Source organism: Mastigoproctus giganteus, chromosome 4, assembly GCF_048544385.1.
Source record: "Mastigoproctus giganteus isolate SK-2022 chromosome 4, ASM4854438v1, whole genome shotgun sequence".
NCBI lineage: Eukaryota > Metazoa > Arthropoda > Arachnida > Uropygi > Thelyphonidae > Mastigoproctus > Mastigoproctus giganteus.
Genome location: NC_143578.1, coordinates 101,914,684 through 101,928,239, shown reverse-complemented (window position 1 = coordinate 101,928,239; position 13,556 = coordinate 101,914,684). Strand labels below are relative to the sequence as shown.

Below are 13,556 nucleotides of genomic sequence, written 5' to 3'. Positions count from 1 at the left end.
AATCATCAGTCACCTGGATTGATGATTCTGGGTACTCGTCCACACCACGGGAAGGTGGGCCAGTCTCAATGGAGCTCGCACTGTCTCAATTCGAGACTCTGACCCACCTGATGTTGGCAAAAGATGGGCCAGATTCCTCTGGGGGCCCACTCCAGAGGAGAGAGAGAAAAAAAAAAAAAAAAGGATTTCCCGTGGTGTTAAAAAAAAAAAAAATAAATAAATAAATAATAAATAAAATAAATAAATAATAATAAACAAATAAATAAAAAGTAAATGAATAAATAAATAAATAGAAAATAAATGAATAAAAAAAATAAATAAATAAAATAAAATAAAATAAAAAAAATAAAATAAAAAAAAAAAATAAATAAATAAATAAAATAAAATAAATATAAAATAAAAATAAAAATAAAAATAAATTTTTTTTTTGTTTTTTTTGTTTTTTTGGGAATGTTGCTCCCTATTGAGTAGCTTCACCAGACAAAGGAGTAGAATTATTCGTAGCCGTATAACAAATTCTTCTTCTTGTGAAAACATCGGATGCAAACTGCTGAAGAGCAACATAAGAATTCTTGTCTCCCACCAGCAAAGTTTCATGCCCATGAGAGAGTGTAGAAACTGACGAACGAAGAACATCTCTAAAGTCATTATACAGCGGACATTCAAATAAAATGTGGCTTCAATTTTCATTTTCCCCGCATTGACAAGCTTCCGTCCTAGAAAGACCAAAACGACATAGTTTTTCGTTAAGAGATCCATGTCCCGTTAAGAGGAAGGATGTATATAAGTCCAAAGAGAACCAGACAGGTTTCTGCTTTACACAAAAGGTCACCTCAGGGAAAAAAGTCCTAGTAACAGATCCGACAGATCCCTCGCCCAAGACAATCTAACTTGACCATGGTGTTAAAAAAAAAAACAATAAAAAACAATAAAAAAACAATGATCTTATGTTGTTCTACCAACTGTAACCGTTTGTTTACTACTACTTGAGACACGAGGTGAAAATACTATCACATATCATAATCCCGGCCTTGAACTTGAATATATTACTTAATATAGGGTGGTGGTACTCAACTAAGTTAGAGCAGATTTCTCTAAGGGTAACTGTTACTCATTCGAAATATAAGACGAAAGCAACTAGTTGTGAGGGATTTCACAGTATGAGATGTTATAATAACGATGCCTAATGTACAAACTTCAGTTTTTCTTTAAAAACTTCAACAGTGTAGAAGGATGAATTTGCACCAAACAGTGTCGTAATTTGAATTTTCCGTAGTTTGATATGCTAATATTCTACTTGCACTACATCGCAAGCTTTGATCATTTTCGTTAGGATTTCAGATCACGGAAGACTAAAGAACAAGTCCATTTTTTTGAGTAGCACTTTAAAAATGTGATTCTACTCAGAAGGCTTCTTACGTCATAGTAGAAAAATATTATAGAAAAAAATTTGAAGTGTGCAAGGTTCCTGGATGGTTCCTAAATAAAATCAAAAGCAATATATATTTACTGTATTTTCTTCAACTATTTTTCCTAAATCTTTTCGTTCAAAAATGACTGGATTATTACCATGATGTGTTCAGTGGTGCGCTCAAACTTTCTCGCCCAGATTTATATAAAAATGTTCAAATAAGTTTTCTGTGAGCTTTTCTTCTAACTACATTTACTGATGTGTAAAGTTTTGTAAAATGGCTAACGCTCATCAGAAATTCTCTCGCTTTGAATATTGCTGTTCAGCTTCGGTATGAACGCTTCTCTAATAGGAAATTATTTATACATCTGGTTACAGCAGTATCGAAGAAACGTCACAGTGTGACAGCTGACTAATGTATTTCTAATAGGCAAGAAAATCAAAATATCTGAAGCATTTCATTCAATTTCTTTTCTTCCAAGACGTTACTTCAATTTATTTTCAGTTTAAACGAAAGTAAGTGCGTAAATAAAAGTAATTAAAAGTAAATAGAAAAAGCAAAAAATAATAATAAATTTATTGACTGCTGTAGTACTTAAGTTCGTATTTTAACTGATATTTTTAGCAGTTATTAATGGGTCAGCTACAGATTGTTGCTGGAAGACACTGTTCAAGATATATCCTGTGATTTCTTGTAGGAGTAAGTTAGCTCTAAGTCCCAATCGTGTAACAGTTACATTAAAAAATATATAAAGATATTTACTCCAAGGGTAGATTACTAATATACATTTGCTTTACTCTTTTCAGTACCACCTAAAGTTTCTTGGGTGCAGATGCTGGCATCAACAAATGAAACCCTCCTGTTTGGATGGCGACGTCCAAGTCATGACAATGGATCCAACATCACTCATTATGTTGTACAGCTAAGTCAGGATGAGAAAATGGTGTCCAATGAAACTCTACATGTTCTACCAGCAATGCGCAACAACCACATGTTCATATTTGTAGGACTGGAGCCTGGAGAATGCTACGGTTTCCAGGTAACGTAATCATTTTTAATTCGACATTCATTGTGGTATCCATTCGTAGCTCTGCAATATTTGGTGTTTTTCTCTTCTCTTTAAACTTTGAATGTGAGTCATTTCATAACAAATTACAATCAAAGATTTTGTTTAACGAATCATTGTCATTATATACCTACTTCTTCCTATTAAGCTGGATTTCCGTTTTCGAATCTTTGCATCGTTTTGACATTCTGTATGAAACCTATGTAGTAGTAATAGATAATACAGCCTGTTAGTATATACAATTAAAGTAGGATTCGTTGTAAAGGCCATGTCTGCGACCAGTACATTCCATTGCTTCTTAAACCCCTGGCATCGCATGCTGATAAGTCATAAAGCAACAAATCTTTGTAATAAAGATGTATAGATATAACAGGACCTAGCCGTTTACAGTATATTCCTCAAAGAGTCTACAAAGAGAGTTCAAGAGACTATGAGGAAAGGGAAATTTGGTTCCCTTTCCTCATAGGGAACCAAATTTCAACCAAATAAATTTAGTGTCTGACTGTAGAGCCAGTTTGGATATTCGTAAGAGTAATTTATTTTAATAATGATGATATTAGTTGGAACCCAGTGAGATATACCCACCTTTGAATAATTTTAATAGATATTACTTTTATATGGATTTATATTTCATATGGACTTGTATATTACCACCTGAATTTAGTATGCTATATTGTTTAATACGTTTAGACTGATTATAATGCTGTTAAATGTGGTTTCATATCATACAAAACATTTATATCAAATTATAAGGAAGGTAACATTTTGTAGGATGTATAAAAAATGAATAAATCAATTTAAAATATAAATTATTGTAGCATAAAATTAAGAAATGTAACTTGTAATAAACGTGAAAAATAATAATTCATAATTCTTTCCAAATAATAAATCATTAATATACTAATATTAATAAGGCCCTGTGGAGGATGCAGAGTTCTTTCAGCGTATGCTGGAGCGTCTGACCCGAGAAAGAAGTATGGCTTCAGAAAAATTTTATACGGATGATTGAAGTTTGAACAGCGAAGTTCTGTTGCATTTCAAATGAATGAAAATGCGTTTATTCATCTCTTCTTGGTATCCTGTTGACTAGGAGTTTCACATAATTTTGATCCCTATACAGAAAACTGGTTTTTCTTTTCAAACCTGCTTACAATTAACATAAAGATTATTTTAATTTTGGAGGTGTGACAGACATATTAAACAACATACTATTGTTTTTTGTTTTTTTTTTTTTTCTGTTGGAAATAAGATTGCGTGGTGTGGAATTACCAATTTTGGTTTCTTGGTTTTAACAGTTGCCTAAACTCACAAAAAATTTTCAAAATCTGTTTTTTGTATACTTCACAAGTGCTGAACTTATTCTGATCAATAGTCAGAGAGCAAGTCGACCATATTTACAGATCAAGGCATGGACGTTCCTAGAGTATGTGGCGCCCGGGTGCAGTGCACCCTTGCACACTCAGGACGGCCCGCAACTAGATCAAGGAACGTAATATCTGGTTGGGACTTGTCGTAGAGAAAGAACACTGAATTATGAATGTCTCCAGAAGGGCAGTAGATGTTGATCTTTTGCAAATTGCTGTATGAAGGTGGTGAGGTGTATGATTAAAGAAATGATAGATCAAATCACGCTTGGTCTGATTGCTTTCTCAAAAATTTTGAAGAGGCTGCTATTTATGGAGATTGGCCCATAATCAGTTTGATTTGTCTGGATTCTTTTCTTTTGGTACGAGTTTGACAAGATATTGAGTCCGTGATTTTGGGGTGTTGCCACCTGCAGGATTATATACAGGCTATATAGGTGAACCAATAAATTCAAAATGTACAAGTTGCAGACTTACACTATAAACAGCGGGAATCTGTTTAAATTACTGTAGAAGTATTTATAATTGTTTTTAGGTCTTCGCGATTGATTTGAAGATTTTTCAAGGAGTTGGAAAAATTCACTGCTCACATCTGATAGATGAGGTTTTGGTTGAAGCTCAGTTATCTGGTCGTAGGTAACCCTTGCCATCTACGTGCATTTAGTTCTCTTTCCTATATAATTTTTAAATTTTTGGGTTTCTTAAACTAATCTAGATAAGCTATTCTTTCTTCTCATTTTCTTAAAATAAAAACCAAATCCTAACCACAGTGATCTGTAATGCAAGAGAAACAAAGCAAAATGTAATATTTGATCTTTAAATTTTAATATAATTTGTTTACATATTACTTGCTACTTTTCTTATAAAGGTGGAGGAATTTTCCTCGTAGACAATCGTAGTCATCGCTTTCATAATCTGTGGCATCTTGCAAATGGGAACTTGGCAGTTTATGAAGCAAACAAACAAAATTAAATTAGGATTATTTAGGGATGTCACTTACTCTAACTTCAATAAATTGAAGAAGATTTTTCGAATATTGCAGCGGTAATTTTTTCAGAAATTGTAAACTTCGTACATATACCCGTCTATTACGCGAAGACCTTATTTAATAAATTGTGTTTAATCAGCCGAAGTACTAGTCTTGCGTGGTTCTCTGTAATCACAATTACTTATAATAATTTCTGTGTGGGTGTATAGTAATTAGCCAATTTATTAAAAGTATTACGGGACATTCCGGCAAGTTGCTTAACCATTATTACAGTTTTTCAGAGCAACTCGATTTACAGTTTTTTCCCTACCTTTGTAAGTTTTGCAAGCAAGGTTTATTGTATTTGTCAATTGATCATGTTTCATTTACCCATGTAAAACATTGATATCTCCAAATATGTTCTCCAAGGAAATTAATTAAAAACTTTCGTGAATTGCAAATGATAATTAGAAAATATAATCCGTTTAGTTTTTGAGAAAAACATTTAATTTATGACTTCTATCAGTGGATCATTATCGATTGACAGCCCTCTTATAGAAGATACGAATTAAAATGTTAATAACTCAAGATAGAATTAATGCATTCAAATAATAAAAAAACCACCCAAATGGTCACCGCCCCCTCCTTCTCCAGGATTCCCTTCGTGTGCGTGGTTTCTAGATTTCGTGATCTTAGAGCGTTTTTGCTCTCACATACAGATATTATTCTCAGTCGTGCTGATGTCTGTTCAGATTGGCAAGGGCGAACTATGTATTGATTAACACATTACGATACTCAAATTTTTCAAATTAAATACTTTTTTGACACGTCTTTGCAATAGGATCTGCTCCTCATTAGCATATACATTTAACAGCCAGTTTATTAGATACACGTAACTAATTAAAATTAAAACTTCGTCGTCGAGACGTGCTCTACGAGCTACCAAAAAGAATTTCAAAGGGATTCTAGCCGATGCTGTCCCAACAGCATCTCCCAGTTTCATATGAGACGGTGACAGAGTCCTGCTGCGAGCAGCTCGTTCCACCTCATCCCACAGATACTCAGTCGAGTTGAGATCCGATGACTGAGAAGGACAGAGGTAAAATCACCCTAATGGTGCTGAAACCATTTCCAAACGATCGGTATCTTGTGGCACTACGCATTATCTTGCCGAATGCTGCCGTTACCAGATGGATAAACTGTGAACAGAAAGGAATGCCCCTTTTGGGCAACGATGTTCAAGTAGAAAATGGCGTTCAGACGTTGCTACCTGGTGATCCTTCCCAGTGTCACAGATGCTGTTCTCAAATGACATTAAAGCATATTTTCATCGAATGTCCATCTTATCATAATGCTCGACAAACAGCCTTTCAGTCATGTGTACTGTCACATGATCCGCTTGTGGGGGTTCTGTTTTTGTTGAGTTTTTCTTAGACCTCCACCCTACTGAAGTCACAAGCCCACCCCACAAAACGCAAATCTAACTGCAATTCATAGAAAATTCTAGATTCTAGGGTGTGTAAAGCGGGTGTTAGCAGAACATTAGACACACATTTTTTTCAATAAATTTACAAACCTTTAATGAACATTATATACATTTATAAAAAAACAAACTACATATATGCATATCAATTTCTATATATATAAACCATACTATAGTACAAAACATCATCAACTATTCTCAATTTACAAATTATTAACATCAGTTTGTATCAGTTGTATCTTACTTATTATGAATCATCAATGATTACTCAATCATTACCTTTCATTGCCAATTTTTATCACTTACATCAGTAAAACTCATTCCAACTCTTATTACTCTTTCTATATATGTTTTTTTTTTCTAACCTTTTAACACATGAAGTATATTGCAACTGATGTCCTCTTACCTCAGTAATATTCACTATAAATCACTCGTTCTACTTTAGTTACTCTCAAGTTACCATCTTAGTCATCCCTCTTTACTCCCTTTAAGTTATTTCATAATCATTTGCATTCATAACAAATTATCTCAACCTTGGTAACTAACTTGCCTAATACAACAGGAATGGCCCTTTTTTAAAAGGACTATCACTCGATTCCTTACAAAGCTAGATTATGAGTCCTTGCGTTCAGGTTTTCTTCCATTTCTTGGGCACTCTGCTTTCCTTAGTGGCGGACAGGATTTCTTTCTTTTCCTGGCTCACATATCTGCACAACTGGCTATACTTGTGTCTACAAGTGTAGGCTCTTACAAGACAAAACTTCGGAGGTACAGCTTGCGATTACGTTGCCAGGGACGCCGATCACCCTATTACTGCCTTCCGATGCTGTACCAGGCTTTCTTTCTTGCACGTTTACCTTAAGCTTAAACTTTCAACGCACATGTTTCCCACTCTTCCATACTTCCAAAAAAACATCATCACTTTCAGTCCGCAGTTACTCGCGTCCCTTTCTCTTACCCATTTTTTCTTCTTCATCTTGCTACCACGAGATGTGAACTCCGAACAACGAAAAATCTACTCCCACTTAAATCCGCAAACTCACGACTTTCTCCCCTTAGACCACAGAGAAGTCCGATACCGAGTGGACACTTGCTCCATTACTCCCCCCGAACTTTTCTTATTCTAGCTAAATAGATATATCTATTATATTTTAAGATCTACATCTTACACGCTAACTCTGCAGCAAATTATTAGGAGACAAATCAAACATTAATGACATTTTTACTTTTCTCAAATAAGTAAACTTTACGAATCATAATTAATATAAACTTGGGCATGATGACAGTAAAATAACAGGTGCATTATAGCCAAAGCAGCTTTTGCCCCCCCCAAACCCAAAATACAACAACGTCTAATACCAACAGTCACACCCCGCTCAAAGTCCCTAGGTCTCACTGTTAGTCCATATACTCGCCAACTGAAAACACACAATCCCTCGGTACTGTTATAGCGGTCTTTCCTTATAAATAAGCTTTCAATATGAAATTATAATAGCTTTAGCTTTCCAAAACGAAATGTCCCATCTGTCTCTCTCCTCTTTTTCTGTACATTCCCCGTGAAAGAGATTTTCATTATTTCTGTGAACCTCTTCTCTATTGACGCATTTTTTTTAATACTGTTTTTTTCTTGCTTCTTTAATTATTATTGTTCATGTAATGGACTATTATGGATCTATAACTCAATTTTACTAATAAAAATTGTTATCATTGCTTCAAACAATTTGAAGGTCGCGTTTAAAAAGATAATTTTTAAGCTGGAAAACTGATTTTCTTATGGTAATCCGAGCTATTTATTTACTTCGATCATTTTAAGTTTATATTAACTTTAAGTAATATAATTACTGGCATGAATGTTTGATATAACTGAATTTTTAATGCACTTCATAAATCTTAATCGACGTTGTCGCTTCAGATCTATTCACAGCATTCTCATTCACTGAAACGTAATGATAATTTTGCACTTGTGGTAGCTAACTAGTTGATTTAATACGCTTTCACCTTGACTTTCCCTCCTCCTCGTGTACACTGGGGCAAACATACAACCAGGACCTTCTTTCAAGAACACGCATGTCGTGAAATAAACCAGACAACTGCGATTAGATTGCCATATGCTGCATGAAAGACCTTCTGCTTCTGACCAGAAGTCGGATAGGCAGATTTAAACACGAGATAACAACCCCTTTATCTTAATTACTTCTTCAGAGTTAATTACTGAAAGTATAATTAACACTACTTTGATCAAAAACAGACTTCCTAAAGCACTGGCAACTCTCCAAATAACTAAGAGCTTAAATGTAGTTTTTCTAAAGAGCCGCGAACATTCTCCATTAGAAGCTAACATATGTTAGTGTCCTTTCAACAAAAGGAATCATCCGAGAAGGTAATTTATCCTCCCAACTTTCTTTAAGCAAACCGTAGTCATTGTAGAAACTTCTCGCGTCCAATTTCTACTAATGTACTGATTGTTTTCTTAAGCAAACCAATCCACTATAAGCAGAACTGCATAAAAGTCTTAAAGCGAATTAAACCCCCTTACTACATAGCATGTTATTTAATTTTAAGTTATAGCATAAAATGCAAAGATAATCGTCTAAATTTAATTCACGATAAATGATTTCTTACTGGAGTTCAGGTACATAAGCATGCGTTTTAAATCCATTGATCTTTCAAAGATTTTTCTCAGATTGGTTAATCTTTAAATCTTTTTAGTTTCATTTTTCCCTTGCTTTTTATGTATTCTCTTAATTTTCAATCGTTCAGTCATTAAGACATTTTTTTCCATTGCGGATGCCAAGATAAAATATTAAAAACTAATAATAATGGCAGACCTTTATTAAGAATATAAGAAGTTATCTAAAACGCCACTTTTTCAGACTCTGTGCAAACTTTTAATTCTTATCTTTACAACTTAACATTAAGCAAAAATAAAATCCATCTCTATCCACGCTATTAAGCAATTTTGGGAAATCTATTCGCCTCTCTTAAAATAAAATCAAATATTCTTTGCAACAAAAGCTAATTACCTGAAAATAGACTCTGCTTCTGCGACATTGAAATATTTTTTTTCCTCTATGAAAAAATATCTAATGATTGACTGTCTATCTAATGTCTTGGCCTGGGAATTAACTTAAAAGGAAGTGGAAATGGAACAGTAATCATTACAATATACATTAATAAGAAGCTTAATTTAAACTAATGAGGAAAATTACCCTGAATAAAAAAGCCAATTTTGAAAGCAACTACTGCAAGCACAAAACAGTCTTAATTTTTAAACAAATACCCAAGCCTTCCATTATTTACATGAATCTACGTTTATCTACGTGAATTTGTTTCATCATTTTCAATTATTTCGTAATGCTTTATTTTTAATTTATTTTTTCAATGCTGGTGTTTCATTTCCTTTTTAAGTTGAACTACTCTCTAGCCGAGATTAATGATTAAGTAACAATCCGAAGGCCCTTGTTGCTCACGTGCAGATTTACATAATATCATATCAAAAATACTTTCTATTATTCAGTTCCATTATAATTTAACAGGCAATGAGATGTTTTGTGTACGAATTACTTCTAGTATACCATTCTATATAATATGCTCACTATTGTATATTGTAAAATTATAGAAATTTTCAGTAAATTTTAAAATATGCAGATAAATTATATTAGTATTTGTTATAAATTATAATAGACCTTTTTTAGAGGTCAGGAGTGAAATACAAACAATATTCTTGTCGATACCGACCAGGCAGGAAATACAACTGGAAATTTTTTAATGGTAGTAAAATAAAATCCGTCTATATGCAGAAAAAGAAGAAAAAGCCCAAAATCAGTCATTCGGTATGCCTGTTTGCAGGTTTAACGTTCCATTCATTCTGGTTTTTCAAAAATAAAAATCTATAAAGAATGAAAGAAATTTTTCAGAGGTAAGAACTCATGAAAATCCAATGAAACGATATGTCTCCTTGTCTGGGGGAGTCATATTAGGGTTGCCGAAGAACAACTGCATCCACTCATATGTATTATATCCATAATTTGTGTATGTTCACTGGTTACTTTGCCTGTTTTGCTGGATGAAGAGCCCGCGTTTACGGGAGGAAAAACCTTGCAATCCTCGACTGAGACCATTTAACTAAGCCATAGATTGAAAAAGCCCATAAAAGTTCCGGATTCGAACCCGGGCATTTTCCAGCCGATGTGGGTAGGTGGTGATTATAACCACTGTGCTATCGCGAGAACGGATTAAAAAATTAGAGACAGAGAGTGTTGTTGTTGGTATTGGGCTTAACGACACAAGGGCTACTCAGGCCAAATTGTGTCTATTCATTGTTTATTTACAGGTTTATAGCTATAGATTTTAAATTATATTCTCCTATATAGGTGAATATATTTTAGATACATTAAAAGTTCTTCTTTGTTTGCTTAATTTCCTATGAAGTGAGATAAATCATGAGAGATGTTCAATGTGGAGAGAGATTGAAAAGTGTTAGAGCGGATGGTTGAATGTAATGGACAATCAACCAGAAAATGACGGACCGTAAGTTGGGACTGACAGGATGAACACCGAGGTGGATTTTTTCCCCAATTGTAGGAAGAGATGTGTTTGATGAGTGTGTCCAATTCTGTGTCTTGCCAATGCCACTTCCTCTCTTCTATTTCGTCGGAAGCTAGAGAGCAACAGCTTTGGTTCATGTTTTATCTGGTAAAGTTTATTGTTGGTGTTACTTTTCCAGATCTGTGACCAGTTGTTGTAGCATGTTGTGCGTGCGTATAACAGACTTATAATCAGTGTAAGGAACCTGAGGATGTGAGAAAGTGGGTTGAGGATGTTGTGAGAAAGTGGGTTGAGGATGTTGTGAGAAAGTGGGTTGAGGATGTTGTGAGAAAGTGGGTTGAGGATGTTTAGCGGCAATATCAGCACTTTCATTTCCTGGAATGCCACAATGACCAGAGAGAGTAAAATGATTAATTGCGAATACCTGAGAAAGAATAGAAGATGGAATTCGGCCGTTTATGCCTCATATTTTCAAGGAGAAACTACAGGGCATTGCTATGTTCGTGTTACTGCACTATGTTCATCCTTTTTCCACTCGAGTTCCTTGTAGCTTCCCCTTGAAAAATAGCTTCTCCTCAGAAAAGTTGCAGAAAGGAATTATTATTTCAGGAAGTGTGATCTCAATAAAAACTTCATGAATTTCTGTGATAAGAACCCGTGAATACCTTTTAGTTAGTTAAGCTGAAAAATCAAGAATAAATAAGTTTTTAATATCTAAAATGTTTTTGTGAACCAGTGTGTGTATTTTAGGTAATATATTTCGCGAATTCGTTTATTATTATATAATACTAGCGATCCAAGTAATATAACGTATTCCGTGCAAATTTAAGATAAGCTACTGCCCATTTTAAATATGAATTTCTATATTTCTCATTTCTATTAGTTTAGTCGGAGGGTTATAAAGTAGCATAAACAAGAGATAATAAGAGCCAACTGTGGGGTGACCATGAGACACTCGTATTTTCTGTAGCTGCTTCCAAATGCAATACCTTATACTGTACTTCCATTTCCTCACTGGTCTCGTAAGTTGCGATTATTGCCTAATACTCACGTCCACACTACTGCTAGCCATGCAGTTCTGACGTGAATGACCTTTGCCATCACATCGACTGCTGTTGGAAAATTCCATTTTACTTCAGTTTTTACAGTATACAAGGTGAATGCCGAGTGCTTTCATCAACAAAATAGCATCAGCGAATTTCTGTGTGATGCGAGTACTGAAGGAAATACAAGAATATGGAAATGGGAAATTCGATATATAGACTATATTAAGACTATTTCGACGGTATCCCATCATAGTAAAAACTCAATGTCATTAAGTATAGTATGAAATGTTTTGTTCTCGGAACAAACTATAAGGTTAGAGGAAAAATACCCTCATATTGGAAAAATATTCAATGGATTCGGAGTGCCAACGTGCTTGTGGCTCTGCATAACAACACGAACTTCCTATTTCCGTACATTTGATAGGAAGAAAAAAAGGATAAAAGGATAAAAAGGATCATCAAAATTCCAAGGATACATTACGTTTTATTGTTTTATTCTTCAGAATTGTGTAATGTTACTAATAACGTGAACATAAAAATTGAAGTAAAACTTTTATTTTCGACATAGTAGTTTAATCAGTGGAAATTGAGATCTTTCGTTATGAATCTTTTTTATTACGTGATGCTCTTAATGATTTCTTAATGATATATTTGCAAGATTTTTGCTGAATTTCTTCAGAATAACGTATGTTTAAAATACCAACGTGAATATTTAACCAGGTGAAATGGCGTACTGTTACTACATAGTCTCTGCAAATTTTCCGTGCTATTTTGTAATTTGAATGATTCCTCGTCACTCATATTCAGAACTAAAATCTTATACGAGAAATGGGATTCATTTTGAATTTCCAGGACTATGCTGTTAATCAGTATCACTCAAGCGTTTTCGGCTACAGACCCATTTTGGTTACTGGCTATACCGGCGGACCCCTCGCAGCTAACACCATGGTAATAATCGCCATCCTCCCCAGACTGAGTGAAAAAGGTATCGTTTCGAATGGGAACTTTTTCACTCTGTAGCTAAGTTAGTCGGTATCAGGCAAGGATAACAAAGTTCCCCACTCCCATCCCCGTAAACTTGGATTTTTCATCCAGCAAAACAGGAAAATCGACAAATGGGTAGATGAGATTGTTTTCAAGTAACCCTAATATGATTTTTTTTTCATACAGGAAGATCACTAAATTAAAATATCATTGTACGTTATTGCTCTTAGCAATAAAACATTGCGATCTGCAAAAATCGGCCAAGATTTCTAACTCACTTTCAAACTTTGCCCTTCCACGTTTCAAAGATTTAAAAAAATAAAATTAAAACTTTATTTGTCTGTGCACAGTCCGCTTGTATCTTGGCTTCCAGAAAAGCTAAATGGTAAAACGTCTCGATTCAAGACCTTACCTCTCAGAATTAGTATGACAATCGAGATCTTATCTTCGGCATTTTGTTTTCTCTTTATGTAACTCATTAGGGAGGCGCATAATGGCCAGTTTTTCGCGGATCCCCACGGGATTAGCAATGGAATTGTCAGCAGACCACAGTTTACCTCCCACTGCTACAAATCGCAGTTATGAGAACTGTTTGAAAACTAAGATAGTAGTTGTTTTGAAACTAAGATAGCAGATGAGCGAAGCTAAGACGATGCATTTTTGAAGACAATCAGCGCACCACTTTT

At 34.4% G+C, this 13,556-nt stretch overlaps 1 protein-coding gene across 4 annotated transcripts in view; it reads left to right on the top strand.

Moving 5' to 3' along the window:
• LOC150086955 (tyrosine-protein phosphatase 69D-like) overlaps positions 1-13,556 on the top strand; it is an 823,111-nt gene that overhangs the window by 237,003 nt on the left and 572,552 nt on the right. For all 4 annotated transcript variants that reach the window (XM_090371707.1, XM_090371706.1, XM_090371704.1 and 1 more), the window contains exon 4: positions 2,219-2,451. In XM_090371707.1, coding sequence (XP_090227833.1) covers positions 2,219-2,451 — 233 coding nt within the window. The remainder of the gene's footprint in view (positions 1-2,218; positions 2,452-13,556) is intronic.